Genomic DNA, 13,846 nt, shown 5'->3' on the forward strand with positions numbered 1-13,846 from the left:
CTTTAAAATTTAAAATTATCGTCAAATGCCTCCAAACCCTCCTTAGCCTTATCATAAATATTGCAAGACTTATTTTGTTTGAATGTATATAGTTTTGGTTTAGATGTTGAGTTGTATATAGAGTTTATATTATGGTTATTATGATGACGGTATTAACTTATGTTGTTTGTCTGTGGACGGTTTACTTTATTGATTCTGGAATAACTCTATTATAGTATTTATATTATATTTGGGATGTTACACATAAAAATATTTTTCAATGTCCACTTATGTCCATTAATAATTTGTTAAAATAATAAGAATTAAAATAATATATATATATATATATATATATATATATATATATATATATATATATACTATCATATAAAGAGATTTTTCGTGTATAGATTTTGTTTTCAATTTTATAATTTTTATTATTTTTTTAAAATTAAAATAATTATTTTACCAAATTTATCTTTTAAATGATTTTTTAAAAAAATCAACTATTTCCCCCCTAAAATTTAACTATTCTTTTAAACTATAATAACTAACAGAATAAAATTACTTATAATAAAATTGTAAAAATCATTTAAATTTATTTACAAAACTATAATAATAATAATTTTATTATTTTTTGTGAACATACTCTTAAATCATGTGTGGTCACCAGTAGATATTGATTGATTGGCTTTTTGATGTGCATATATTTATTACCAATTTTGTTCTTAATAATATAAATTATTTTATTAAATATATAATTCTTTAAATTTTGTATCTATATGTTATAATTATTTTTAAAAGGTAATTTTTTTTTAAAATTTAATAGTATTTTTATTTTAATAATAATTAAAATAACTATTTTTTTATAATTGTAAGATAAAATTGGATATACGTGCGTTTCACGTGTTTATATATATATATAATAATGAAGTCGAAAATAATAATAAAAGCACTAGATTTTAATAACAATCCAATCAAGCCCTTGTAAAATCCCAAGTAATCTACTGAATCTCAACGAAAAAGTAAAGTTTTGTTACACATCAAAATAACAAAAGCAGCATCCAAGAAAAGAAATCCATAGATCCATGAAGAAACGTAAGCTTCTAAAAGTCCAAGAGAACATAACTATTCTCAGAAAAGGAAAAATTCAAAGATGACCCTCAACATATCTGAAACAGACCCTTAAATACCGAAATAAGAAGAAAATAAATTCTCAATAGGATTTTAAATTTTATTTTGAAACCACTTTGAGCATTTAAGACTTTTTGAAATGCACATTTAATATTGAATTTCAAATTGTGCCCACTGCAATGGCGTCAGTAGTTTAATAGGGCAGTTCATATTTTTTTAACAATTTTTTTTTTAATAAATTTTTTACAATATCCTGGTGTGGTAAAAATAAATTTAAACGGAGTAATAAAATAGTAATATCTATCTATTGTTAAAACATTATTATAAAACATTATTAATAATCATAGTCTAAAAATCAAATAGTCAGCATTCAAATGGTAATGAAAATGTTTGTTAAAAAGCAAGTCACTTTTAATTTGTTGAATAAAGTATGCCATGTTGACGAATCAGGGTTCTTTGTTTATTTTGAAAATTAGAAAAATGAATGAAAGAATCGATTTTTGACTCAGAAAAATAACCCAGTTTTGTAGTAAAGATTTATTACAAGGGTTTTAATTGAAACTATACAAGATAGATCTAAAGTATGTGGATGATATGAAATCTCTTTAAGTAGAAAATAACGAGACATAAGCTGAAAGCAAGGTGTTTGATCAAGGAAGAGAAGATGAGCAGCAACATAGAAAAAGTGGTGTGTGTGACTGGTGCTTCTGGTTTCATTGCTTCATGGATCGTCAAATTTCTTCTCCAACGTGGTTACACTGTCAGAGCCACTGTTCGTAACCCAGGTCAGCTCCTCTTTCACCTTCGATTAACCATATATATATATATATATATATATATATATATATATATGGATGATTGATCTTGTGCTTATTGATCTATGCAGCTAATCATGAAAAGGTTGATCACTTGCTGAAACTTGATGGAGCAAAGGAAAGGTTACATCTCTATAAGGCAGATCTTCTTGAAGAAGGATCATTTGACTCTGCTATTGAGGGTTGTTATGGTGTTTTTCACACTGCTTCACGGGTTCAGTTCGTAGTCAACGACCCACAGGTTCATTTTATTATTCACTTTGAAATACCAGTGATGCACGTTTTCATCAGATGGTTTTGTAGTTCGGAAAATTCAGAAAAAGACTGAGTTTTGTTGAATGGGGATGATCTATATCTGATTGGTTTTGTGATGATTCACTTTGAAACGTTGTTTTTGTTTTTGTTTATTTCAGAAAGAGTTGATTGATCCAGCTGTTAAAGGAACTCTTAACGTTGTTAAATCATGTGCAAAATCGACATCAGTGAAACGAATTGTTTTAACTTCTTCTTTTGCTGCGGTTTTGTACAATGGAAGGCCTCGAGCTCCCGAGGTTGTACTTGATGAAACTTGGTTTTCGGATCCAAACATCTTAAGGGAAAATGAGGTGTGCGCTATTCTTCTTTCTTAGCAATTGCCATTTGTCTTTTGTTGTCACAAAGTCTTACATATATCAGAGAAGATTAACTTAAAATACGTAAGTGGATCAAAATCTCACTTTATGTGTATGGTTCCATGCATGAGATCTACGTACCTATGTAAGAAGGTGGGTTCAAAGTTCATTTTTTTTAACATTTGTTGTTTATTTGTGTTAATAAGTGAACTTTAATTAGTTGTTTGATAGCGGATAGATTGATATGTGATTTTATTAGAATAGATTCTAATATCATGTTAAGAAATAAACTTTAGGTTTAACTACGAAAATTCACAAAATCGGTTTGTAAGTGAGATTTACACTTATTTATATAATATAAATTACCCTTATTTCTAATCGACGTGAAACTTTCAAAAATTTGATATATTGTTTCATGAGTTAATAAACTGCTATTAAATCATGTCTAGTTTAACGCATGAAATCTATATATTATGGTGTGAGGTGATATGCTATGTCTAGTTTAATGCATGAAATCTATATATTATGGTGTGAGGTGATATGTTAGAAAGTTTCACTTCTTTAACCCTTATTTTTTCGCAATTTTCTTATTTTTGAGTGTTAAACATTTTCAGAGATGGTATGCATTATCAAAGACTTTGGCTGAGGATGCTGCCAGAAAATTTTTGGACGAACAAGACATTAAGTTGGTTGTTATTAACCCAGCAATGACCATAGGGCCTCTGCTGCAACAAGAAATGAACGGAAGTTCTTCCTCAATTTTAAAGCTAATCGATGGTGATGTGATGTTTATCTTCTGAACCATTCAAGTCTTTTAGCTCTGCAGATTTTCCCAAAAGAATAAATCTTTCACTTGGTTGATGCAGGTTCAAAAACGTTTCCAAATTTGAGTTTTGGGTGGGTCAATGTGAAAGATGTTGCAGATGCACATGTTCAAGCATATGAGAGTGATTCAGCTAGTGGAAGATATTGTCTGGTTGAAAGAGTTGCACACTTCTCTGAAATTGTTAAAATTTTAGGTCAGATGTACCCAACTTTGAAGATTGCAGACAAGTAAGTTTATGTCTCAGAAATTAATGTCATTTAGTTAAGAATTGACATGTATACCAATTTGTTTGACTTTTAATATCATTACTTTAAAGTTATACATAATTAATTTGAAAAATAATGCTTTATATTATTTTTTTATTTTTTATTTCTTTTTTTTGAAAAATTATAAAAATTTACTCTTTTAAAACTTATTTTATCTTTATTAGGTAGGTCAAATGAATGTTAACGTGTATCTCATAGTATTTTTACTCAACTAATTAATTTATGAGTGATTTACCAATGTATAATTTAAACTTTATTAAGCTATGTTTATGGTGCATATTGTGAGAAATTGTTGAGAAATTTACTAGATGAGATTGGGAGACTGAACATTTCTATGGTTTAGATTGTTTAGGTAAGAAACTTAATATTATTTTTAAGACAAAATTTTAGAATTAAATATTTGTAAGTTTATTTTTTTATATATTATTAATTTTTTAATTTTTATTTAATGGAAGACTTTTTACTTACTCTTAAATTAATATATTATTAATATAATTTTTGACTTTCTTATCAATTGTATCAGGTGTGAAGATGACGAGCCATTTATGCCAACATTTCAGGTTTCCAAAGAAAAGGCAAAGAGTTTGGGAATTGAGTTTATTTCATTGGAAGAGAGCCTTAAGGAGACAGTTGAATGTTTAAAAGAAAAGAAGTTGGTTGAGTTCTAGTTCATCTTATCTTCTTCAAATATTAGTAATATTAATAACATGGGTTAAGTTACTTCAAAAAGTAACGATGAAAATGAAACATATTTATATTTATCTGATAAATATTATAAAAATAAACTTTTGTATTTTAAAGAAAAAAGAAAAAAGAAAAAATAATATTAATTAAATATAAAAAAATTATATGTATCAAAATATTTATATTTTGTAACGTCTTGGCAACTTACAAAGAGGCTACCGAAAAACAAATGCATTTGATGATATGAGTAGCCAAATCAATCCATTTAAGTTATCCTTCAACTGTATAGTCTCATACTTATACAGTCTCTAGATCCCTCTCATTCCGGTGTAGTTCGATTCGTCCATGTGCCCCTTCCACTGGAAGCCTGCCAGGAGCCGCTCCTTGTCAGTGTCTCTCCCCGCCCTCATCAGTGTCCATGTGTCACATATTGGATTTCTACTTATGATTAGTAGTAATAATTCTTATACATAAAAAGTTGATAAGTAGAATTATGCAAAATAAAAGTGATAAATAAAACAACAAATTGTGATGACAATGACATTGATTCAAACTTTGACGAGCACATTTCTATAAGGTTATTTTTATATTTTTATAAGATTATTTTTATAGAAAGATTTCCCCATAAAATACAATGAATGGTGGCTGAAATTATAAGAAAGAAAAGTGGGACTCATTGTCAAAATTTTTAAAGAAAAGTTTGTCTATAAATTGGAAGTCAAAAGAGACCCACTTTTCTTCTTTTTTTTTTCTCATTATAATTTCAATCACAAAAATTGAATTGGCTTAATATGATCATTGGTAGTGGAAAGTCATTTGGTTGCATGAATCACCAAAAATTCATTGTATTTTGTGGTGGAAATCTTTCCATAAAAATAATTTATAAAATATATATTTTTCTATCATCTAAGCTATTACAATTTTTTATTTTATTATTATTATTCTTTTATATAATTCTATTCATCACGTTTTCTGATCATAAAAATTTATTACTATTAATAATAATAAGAAAAAACTATTACTATTTATTATTAAGATAATTATTTTAATGAATCTTATAAGTTCTAATTCATGTTATCTTCTTCAAAAATTAGTGATATTAATAATATAGGTTAAGTTACTCCAAAAAATAACATAAAAATGAAACATATTTATATTTATATGATAAATATCATAAAAATAAACTTTTATAGTTTAAAGAAAAAAATAAAAAATATATAATATCAAATAGATATAAAAAATTTATATTGTATCAAAATATTTTGTATTTGATTTCTATTTATGTCTGTTTTGCTTATAGAATTCTATAAATTTTTATATTGAATTTTAAGAGATAAAAAAAAGTAATTTTTAAGCGTGATGATTTGTACTTTCGCCGTAACAAAATAATTCCGTCTTTTATTCTAAATTGGTGGCTAACCATAAAAAGCGTTTTTGTTGCGTTGCTTTCACTTTTCAATGATTACAATTGGAATAATTATTGCTTAAGTAAGAAGAAACAAATTTGTTATATATATATATATATAATTAAACTTGAAAATGAATTGAAACCAGACAAAAATAATAGCCCTTCTGCTCCCGTTGGAAACTTATTTAAAAGAAAATGGACTTTTTGGATTTATTGTTTTTCGGTAAAAGAAGTTAAGACATAATTATATTGTTTTAAAAAGTTTAACGAGAATATTCAATAGCTGAATTTTGGGTTAAATATGTTTTTAGTCCCTAAACTATTGGCCGTTTCTGGTTTTCGTCCCTCTTTCAAAATAAGGTACAATTTGGTCTTCATTCTTTTCGAAAACGTTCGTTCTAGTCCTCGAAAACTAACACCGTTAAAAATTTGGTCCTATCTTGTCATCAAAATGAGGACTAAAACCAAAGTTTCGAGACTAAAACGAACGTTTCGAAAAGAATGAGGACCAAATTGTACCTTATTTTGAAAGAGGGACGAAAACCAGAAACGACCAATAATTTAGGGACTAAAAACATATTTAACCCCTGAATTTTTAAATAATGTAAATAGGAGAAGAAGTAAAAACGCATGAAAGACGGAATACAAGACAAATAAAAAATAAAAATTTATTGTAATATAAAATTAATCTTTTTTTATTTTGAAAAAAAAAACAAAAAAATTTTGATTTAATGAGTTTTTTTTATATTTGTCGGAATTGACTTTTAATTTTTTATTCTAAATGTAATTTTTGTAAAAGCTAATAATTGATGGTGATGTGGGTAAAAGTGTGATGATTGGATATATTCACATACATATATGAGCATGGTAAGAAAGAGTAACAGCACATTGGTGTATGAGAATTGTTGTATTTGTTTTTTTTATTATTAGATTACATTATTTTTCTTTTCTTCTTTTCTTGAATTTAAGTGTTTTTTTAATTTATCTATAAATATTGTAATTATTTTTCTTTTTTTTCCTATCTCTTTCTGTTTGTCTTCCTTTACCTCATACTAGTTGTTGTTGTGGCGGTTTCCATTGTTTTGTCGTTATTATGTTTTTACCACCTACTCATTATCCTTCTTTTTTTCTTATTTTTAATCTTCATTCTCTTCCTTTTTTTCTTCTTTAATTTTTATTCATCTTCACTTAATTTATAAAAAAAATTCATTCAATATAAAAAAAAATTAATAATAACTATTACAAATTATCGGTAAATTTTATCGATTTATTTTAAAGATATGTAATTACTAACAAATTTTAAACAAATTGATCAAAATACAGAACAAATATTTAATGTTATTATACCGACAAAAAGTGATTTGCCAATAACAAAATTTATAAATTATCAACCAAAATTACTTACGGATATATTATTGATAAATTCTTTTTATCAATAATACAAATTATGATTTACTTACTGATTTTATTGCGAAAATCAACATCAACAAATTTTGTGTTAAAATCTTAAAATTTATGGATAAAATTGGTTAACAAATTTGATTTTAACTATAAATAAGTAAATTTTTATTTATAAAAATTCTTATAGGACTCCAATAATTAGTTTATTCTTTATAGTTGTGTTTTCTTAGTGTTAATTTATGGCTATTTGGAAAAAGTTCACCGTTGTTTATTTTCACATATGTTTAACCTTGTTCGAATATTAACTTATAATAAAAGAATATGTGATAAATTATAAAAACATTTTTATCTTTTAATTTAAATTTTAAAGTTCAATATCTTTTATATTTGTAATTGTCCTTCCAACGAATCATCGACTATCATACTATTTTAAATTTATTTTTATAAAGAAAGACATCTAAAGATTCAGTATTAATAATCTATACAAGAAATAATAATATTATTTTCAATTCAAAACTTTAAAATAATAAATTTATGAATTATTCTATATTTATTTATTATTAATCTATTTTATTTTTATCCAATATAAAACTTTAAACTCAATTTCAACTTAATAATATTTTTAATGTTAACAACAGTGTAGAAAAAAAAATCTGAAAAGGAGTTAAAAAATAAACGGTATACTTTTGTTTAATATCTGCATTTTATCTGAATCTTTATGAAAAATTTATAATAAATTTAAAATTTGACTGAGCTAAAACACAATGACAATACAGAGGTCAAAGTTTGGGTGTGAAGAAGAAATAAAAAAATAGAAACAAAAGCTATTTTGTATAGTAAATAGTTTAATGGTAGTGGGCAAGGTAATAATGTTGTCATAATATATATTATAAACTATCTCATACCTACTAATTGTACTTTATAATATAAAATAGACTATTATGGATCACTATACCAGATTTTAAATTAATGTTACCTTACCAATTTTATATTTATGAACAAAACAACAATTACATGTAAGCGCACTCGTCATGTGTAATCATATTCAATTATAGCAGTCATCTATATTCTAAGCTTAACGACTAAACTTTGTAACATTCATATTTTTATTCAAATATCATACTATATATCAAATTTAAAATTATATTTTTATTTAAACGAGAGAATAATAAATAGAAGAAAAAGTAAAATGAAAAAAATAAAATTTTTAATATATTTATTTAATTCGGTAATCCAACTTTCACTTTCCTCTTAAATATTTTTTTCTTCTATGCTCTTGTCCTCTTCTCCAACTTTAAGGAAATCTAAAGAGAGGATTAATAATAAATAAATTTATGTACGTAAAATATTCCTTCAACCCTTCTCCATATTAACAGAAAAAATTTGAAGTGACATGAATGAATATATAATAATACTTTATTTTTAAATTGAAACAATAATATGTAGATATTCTATTTAAATTATTATATCAATTACTTAATATTTGAGAGAGTACGAATCTGATTTGTCTCCTTATTACATGTAATTAAGACTTAAATTTGATACTTACATTTGAAAATTCAAACAATCTTACAAATGATATAAAACACTTTTTAATAAAATAACATTTACCTTTTCAAATAAACATAAAAGTTATATATTTAATAAATATATTCAGTCCTCTTATATTTTTACTAATAAAATTTGAAGAAATCTATATATAGGGAGATAGAAGATGAGTAGAATGAGTGGAAGGAAGCATGAGTAATGAGGGAAAGTTGGTGTGTGTGACTGGTGCTTCAGGGTACATTGCTTCATGGATTGTGAAGTTCCTTCTTCAACGTGGTTACACCGTCAGAGCCACTGTTCGCAACCCAAGTCAGTTTCTTCTTTCTCTTCTTTCACCAATTTCTCCACCTTTCAATTTATTCACAGCATTTTTCTTTTGTACTGGAAGTTTTAGAAATAAGTTCAATGTAGAGGATTATGTAAATGGGTGTAAATCTTTTCTTACAAATCAGTTAATTTAGGTTTAAAGTTTACTTTTTTTAACCGTTTATTTATCTGGGTTTCGCAGATGATCAGAGAAAAGTAGAACATTTGCTTAAACTTGAAGGTGCAGAGGAGAGACTTCACCTGGTAAAGGCCGATCTTTTGAGTGAAAATTCCTTTGACTCTATTGTTGAGGGTTGCGATGGAGTTTTCCACACTGCTTCTCCCTTTTTCCACAACGTGACAGACCCACAGGTTGACTATGTTCTTATGTTTTTTTCTTGTTTATAAATTAATAATTGAATGTGGTGTTATTTCATCGCGTCAAATGTTTTGTTTATTTAATTTAATTATCCTGTGTTTTTTTTTTTTATGAATTCAGGCTGAGCTGATTGACCCTGCAGTGAAAGGAACCCTAAATGTTCTTAAATCATGTGCGAAATCATCATCTGTGAAACGAGTCGTTTTAACCTCTTCAGTGGCTGCTGTTGCATACAATGAAAGGCCTAAAACTCCCGAAGTTGTAGTTGATGAAACATGGTTTTCAAATTCAGATTACTGTAGGGAATTGAAGGTTTGTGTAATATTCTAATTCAAAAGTTGGAATTGAATAACTCAGTTTTCCAATGTTGGCTTTACCATGGCAAATGCTAGCTGCATGATTGTTTGTTCCTTATGTTAGAGACACATCTTTTGATCGATGAACTTCCATGTGTTGTGCTCAGTGTGAAGATTTTGATAACAGCTTAGTACGATCAATCATGTAATCACTAGACAATACCTATCGAACCAGATGTGTTGCTAAAATGTATTTGTTCGATGAACAGAAAAGTAATAAAGCAATCAGTGTAGTGTGTTAACAATCTGGTTAACTTTGCTGCCATTTGCTGTTTGTGCTGTCAGTTGTGGTACCTACTTTCAAAGACATTGGCCGAGGAAGCTGCCTGGAAATTTTCCAAAGAGAACAACCTTGACTTAGTTTCTGTTAACCCAGCAATGGTTGTCGGGCCACTGTTGCAAGCAGAGCTAAACACTAGTGCTGCTACAATCTTAAACCTAATAGATGGTAATTTTGGTTCATTCATTCAATGATGTTATGCAAATTTTGGTTCATTCTATTATCAATGTGCATAAAATTTATTGCTAGTGAAATGAAATCGGAAACAAAATCATTATTTGTGCAAGACATGGTTGAAAGTCCTGCATCATCACAAGGCAATGCTAATTTATGGTATATATCTAAGTTTTTGGCCAATAGTTATGTATTTTGAGAAAGTATAGTTTTGAATTGATTGACGCAGGTTCAGAAACTTTTCCAAATAGTACTTACGGATGGATCAATGTGAAGGATGTTGCAAACGCTCATATTCAGGCTTATGAGATTGCTTCTGCAAGTGGAAGATATTGTTTAGTTGAGAGAGTGGCACATTTCTCCGAACTCGCCAAGATTTTGAAAGATCTATACCCAACATATCAGGTTCCAGAAAAGTAAGTTTAATCATTTCTGTAACTCCTTAAATGCTTGTAATTATCTGATATAAAGTAATCAATGTTTTATTTTTGTAATGGCATTTTTGTGTTTGTGTAGGTCTGCAGACGATAAGCCCTATGTACCAACATTTCAGGTTTCGAAAGAAAAGGCAAAATCATTGGGGCTTGAATTTATTCCTTTAGAAGTGAGTCTTAAAGAGACTGTGGAAAGTTTGAAAGAAAAGAACTTTGCCAACTTTTAACTTCTGATCTCTCTCCATGAACGAGTGAAGGATGATAATTTCAACTGTGTTTCGTTATTGATTCTGGTTTTTAAATTCCATGTTTGGAAATAAATTGTTGTTATGAATGTAACAGTTCTAATGTGATTCCTTGCTGGTTTTATTTCGATTTGTACTCGTAAAACAAGACTACATGGTTTTATTTCGATTTGCATAATCTATTATTTTACCATAACATAATCATACAGTGTTTTATTTTATTTATAGTATTATAAAATTGTAATATAAAATAAATATTATGAATTTGATTTTAAAATTATAAAGAAGAAAAATAAATTAAATTCAATATGACAACACTCTTGACAATTTTATTTTTGTTTATGAAATTATATAAAATCAATTCTACCTAGTAAAAAGTAGCTGGACAATTAATTTTTTCTCAATGCAAAAGATGTTGAAAATGAACATGTAATAATTTGAGGAGAGTAAAATAGAACGTATAAGGAATAAATGTATTTTTAATTTTTAAATTAAAACAAGAAAATAAAATTAGTTTTTTTTCTAAAGCTTTATATATAATATTTTTAATCTACTAATACTGTTGAATAGTGTTTGAAATTATATTTGAGTTATTTTTGCATAATTTATCACGTAAAAAGCTTACCCAAATTGTTGTGAAGAAGCTCTTGTATTTTCTGCGTCATCGATAGGGTCAAGGACTGCGTCAATGACTCTTGAAGAGTGTGTTTTATCAACTTCAACATTCTCACAAAAACTTGATTTCGTGTAGCATCCGCCATGGTTAGGCAAGCTGAAAGGTTGGTTGATACTCTTGTTAAGGTAATTCTAAGATGAGGATCGAATATTTACATAAAGAGAATAGAGAGAAAAAGAAAAGAAAAGCATCTTAATCTGCTATTTAATGGTTTACTAATCCCTAATTTGTAACCCTAGTAATTTCTAACATTTTCCACGTCATATTTTATAACAATTAAATTACAGTTAATCTTACCACAAAGGATATATAAGTGATTAGGAGTAATAAAATTATTTGTGGGTATGTCTAAGGATAAAATCCATATTGGATAATTGATACATATATATTATCTATCAGTAAAGAATATTTTAATATCAATTTATAAATGGTATCATATTATTCTATTCGCAAGTATCATTATTCAAAAAAAATAAAAATGATTTTATGTTTAATTTCATTAAATTTATATTTTTATACTTCTTTTATAATTTTATTTATATTTTAATTTAAAATTTTATAAAATACATTTCATCTTTAACCACGAGTATTCACAAATATCTATAGAATTTAAGAAATGGATAGATATTTTTTAAACAAGTATGTGATGAATAAAGAAGTTGACAGTGGATTGAATGCTTTGACCATATTCTTTTTGTTACCAATGGGTTGATCTAATCTCACATCTCATTATACGGACATATTTGACAGGTGTACTTATAAGTACTTAGAATTTAATTAAGTTTATTATTTATGTATTACTTCTCGGTGTCAATTTCTTCGATTTTCCTTTAATATATTTTTGGGTTATTTCATGTGTTTCGGACGTGAGGGGCTGCGTCGTTCAATGTCTTCACGTCCTTCTTTGCTCGTATTCTATATGTTCAGTCCTCTATCTTCGTTTCTCAATTTCCTTCTCCGTGTACGGGTGGGAGACCTGCGAAAAATTCTCCGATGTCAAAGTCAGTTTGAGAGCAATGGCTTTCTCTATCGAACAGTAATAAATGCGCAGTAAATGCAACCTATCTATAGTGAAAAGTTAATCACGACCCAAATTCAGCCTAATAGTCTCTAACCACTCATTACCTTAAACCTGATTAATTAGCAACGTGACCAGCCGACCTCTCGAAGTTTGGTCTTTCAACTGGGGATTTGGTCTTTTGACCGGCCGGCCCATATAGAGTCCGAATAGCTGGTGGTATTGTTGGCCAGCTTCGTGCGAGCAACTGCTTATTCGGACGTTCAGCCGGCCGACCCTTCACGATGGTAGCATGTTTGGTTCATTATGTTTACGTGGACGTCCGGCCTATTTGACGTCCGGTCCCTATTGGTACACCATGTATGATGTTTAAACATGTTATTGATTTTTCTTTTCTCATTAAATAGAGCAATGCAGGTTGTCAACAACGGCATTACTTTTCAAAGAAACAGATTTAAAATATATTAAGCATAACAAATAGATGTTTCTTCTTCATACATGTTCTTCTGAGTTTTGTGGTTCAACTGGATAACATTTTTAAGTACACGTAATAATTTCATTATATTAATTAATGTAATAGTTAAAAAATATTTTAATATGAACTGATATTATCTTTAAGTTTCAAAATTTTAAAATTTATTATTAAACTAATAAAATTAGTAGGGTGATATAGAAATATTTGAATTACATATTAATTATATTTAATGTAATAAAAAGGTAACCCAGTTAAACAAAAAGTAGAAATTTTGGTGTAAATTAATTAGTTTATAACAAATCGGAAAGCAGAAGAGTAACCAGAAAGCAAAAGTGAACTGTATATATAATCATAGTAAAAACAAATTAAAAGAATATCCTCCGAATAAAAGGTCCTCTAGTTTGTAATTTATAGATTATGCTTAGTTGGAGAAAGACGAATAATTTTTTTCATTGTTAATTATAGTTTTTATAGAGAATTCTGACATTTATCCAGTATAAATATAAACAATATTTAATTTTTAAAACTAATTATGTACGTATGCATATATTTATTTTGTTTTCGTTTTCATATTTGTTTTTTTTATAATTATAAAATGCTAGTTGTTTATTTGTAACTCAAAATAAACTAAAATCTTTAAAATACTTTATCTTCTTACAGTTTTAATTACATCATTTTTATTTATTTTTACTTTTTTAGTATTTTAAAAACTTATTTTTTATGGTATTTTAAAAACTTCAAATTCATTGAATAAAAAACTTTTAAGATAAAAATTTGATTATTTTATCACAACTTTAATTACATCTTTTTTATGATTTTGTTCAAATTACA

At 27.0% G+C, this 13,846-nt stretch overlaps 2 protein-coding genes across 2 annotated transcripts; both read left to right on the forward strand.

Moving 5' to 3' along the window:
- The first annotated feature begins 1,657 nt into the window (after window positions 1-1,657).
- LOC148201903 (phenylacetaldehyde reductase-like) lies at window positions 1,658-4,401 on the forward strand. Its single transcript, XM_088109386.1, has 6 exons — window positions 1,658-1,898; window positions 2,000-2,169; window positions 2,342-2,533; window positions 3,154-3,316; window positions 3,406-3,592; window positions 4,155-4,401. Exons 1-6 carry the CDS (start codon window positions 1,778-1,780, stop codon window positions 4,297-4,299), a joined length of 978 nt encoding a protein of 325 aa, XP_087965512.1. The 5' UTR covers window positions 1,658-1,777; the 3' UTR covers window positions 4,300-4,401.
- A 4,421-nt stretch (window positions 4,402-8,822) lies between these two features.
- On the forward strand, window positions 8,823-10,976 carry LOC148201904 (cinnamoyl-CoA reductase CAD2-like). Its single transcript, XM_088109216.1, has 6 exons — window positions 8,823-8,981; window positions 9,181-9,350; window positions 9,478-9,669; window positions 9,999-10,161; window positions 10,397-10,583; window positions 10,684-10,976. The coding sequence occupies exons 1-6, from the start codon at window positions 8,864-8,866 to the stop codon at window positions 10,826-10,828; spliced, it is 975 nt and encodes a 324-aa protein (XP_087965342.1). The 5' UTR covers window positions 8,823-8,863; the 3' UTR covers window positions 10,829-10,976.
- Window positions 10,977-13,846: the final 2,870 nt, after the last annotated feature.

Source organism: Vigna umbellata, chromosome 3, assembly GCF_029865625.1.
Source record: "Vigna umbellata cultivar VRB3 chromosome 3, Vumbellata_1.0, whole genome shotgun sequence".
In the NCBI taxonomy this organism is placed as follows: domain Eukaryota; kingdom Viridiplantae; phylum Streptophyta; class Magnoliopsida; order Fabales; family Fabaceae; genus Vigna; species Vigna umbellata.

Coding starts and splice junctions, on each gene's coding strand:
- LOC148201903 (XM_088109386.1), top strand. CDS start 1,778: ATGAGCAGCAACATAGAAAAAGTGGTGTGTGTGACTGGTGCTTCTGGT. Junction 1,899..1,999: donor AGCCACTGTTCGTAACCCAG/GTCAGCTCCTCT, acceptor TGATCTATGCAG/CTAATCATGAAAAGGTTGAT. Junction 2,534..3,153: donor ACATCTTAAGGGAAAATGAG/GTGTGCGCTATT, acceptor AAACATTTTCAG/AGATGGTATGCATTATCAAA.
- LOC148201904 (XM_088109216.1), top strand. CDS start 8,864: ATGAGTAATGAGGGAAAGTTGGTGTGTGTGACTGGTGCTTCAGGGTAC. Junction 9,351..9,477: donor ACAACGTGACAGACCCACAG/GTTGACTATGTT, acceptor TTATGAATTCAG/GCTGAGCTGATTGACCCTGC. Junction 9,670..9,998: donor ATTACTGTAGGGAATTGAAG/GTTTGTGTAATA, acceptor TTGTGCTGTCAG/TTGTGGTACCTACTTTCAAA.